Source organism: Cyprinodon variegatus, unplaced genomic scaffold, assembly GCF_000732505.1.
Source record: "Cyprinodon variegatus isolate N-32 unplaced genomic scaffold, C_variegatus-1.0 Scaffold602, whole genome shotgun sequence".
NCBI lineage: Eukaryota > Metazoa > Chordata > Actinopteri > Cyprinodontiformes > Cyprinodontidae > Cyprinodon > Cyprinodon variegatus.
The window spans coordinates 369374-370390 of record NW_015151055.1 but is presented as its reverse complement, the minus strand read 5'-3'; the positions used below and the strand labels follow the sequence as shown (position 1 = coordinate 370390).

The following is a 1017-nucleotide window of genomic DNA, read 5'->3' as shown; positions in this document are numbered from 1 at the left end:
CATCCATCCATCCATCCAGAAAAATAGAAAATCTTGGTGAAATGAAGTCAGATTTCATGTAAAAACTAAAACCTTCTTCTCCTTTCTGTCCTAAACTGCTTTTATTCAGCAGCTTCTAAATGTTCAACCAGCAAATAAAAATCATCTTACCTTCAAAAAATCTTTGCAAAGCTTCAGTTTCATCAACCACCTCCATTCTAGCGGCTCCTGCTGAAAACCTCCATCAAAGGCTCCCCTCTCCGAACCGATCCGGATTAGAGGGGGGGAGCGTTCACATGAACATCACAGAATCCAGATTTAGTTTACAGCTCCTGCTTGGCCTCAATCTACACTTTCAGCTCCTCCAGGTATTATTGGGCTGGAAACTAGAAAAACGAAGAAGAAGGAAAAAAAAAAAAAAAAAAGCGCTCAACGTGAAAATGAAAAAAAAAAGCGAAACTTTTCTCCAAACTTTAAAACAAACAGAGAAACTTTTCAGTCTTTTTATTCTGGTAAAACATGTAGAAGCTTAAAAACAAGAGCGTGAAAATGCGTTAAATGTAGATCCCAGGAGGAGCTGGTCTGCTCCTCCTCCTCCTCTCCCTCCTCCTCCTCCTGCTCCTCCTGCAGGAAGCTGCAGGTGAGGGATGTTCCTTCTGCTAAACGCAGATCTATGTTTATAAAACTTTACTGATGGTTCCTTATTTTACCAGAAACTCTGATTTTCCTCCAAACTGATAAAAATAATTCAACCATTTTTACTTCATCATATTTATCAACTTTAACCCAATTGTTTGATGTTAGCAGGTTAGGACATAAAACATTGTTAAAGTTACTAAATATGATTATTTAAATGCCTAAAATGTTTAAATTATTTTCCTCAGTGAAGAGAGAAACCAGGCAGAGATCTGAGGATTTAAAATGTGTTTAAAGCTGATTGCTGAAAATCTTGGAGCAACAAACTAAATACATTGTTAGATTTGTTATAATCGTGAATATATATATATATATATATATATATATATATATATATATATA

General features: G+C 35.5%; 1 protein-coding gene across 7 annotated transcripts in view; it reads right to left on the bottom strand.

Annotated features, from left to right (window-relative positions):
- myrf (myelin regulatory factor) overlaps positions 1-427 on the bottom strand; it is a 40257-nt gene extending 39830 nt beyond the window's left edge. For 6 of the 7 annotated variants that reach the window (XM_015392674.1, XM_015392677.1, XM_015392669.1 and 3 more), the window contains exon 1: positions 151-427. In XM_015392674.1, the coding sequence (XP_015248160.1) occupies positions 151-196 (46 nt within the window). In that variant the 5' untranslated portion in view covers positions 197-427. The remainder of the gene's footprint in view (positions 1-150) is intronic. The other variant, XM_015392673.1, reaches the window with a different exon arrangement.
- Positions 428-1017: the final 590 nt, after the last annotated feature.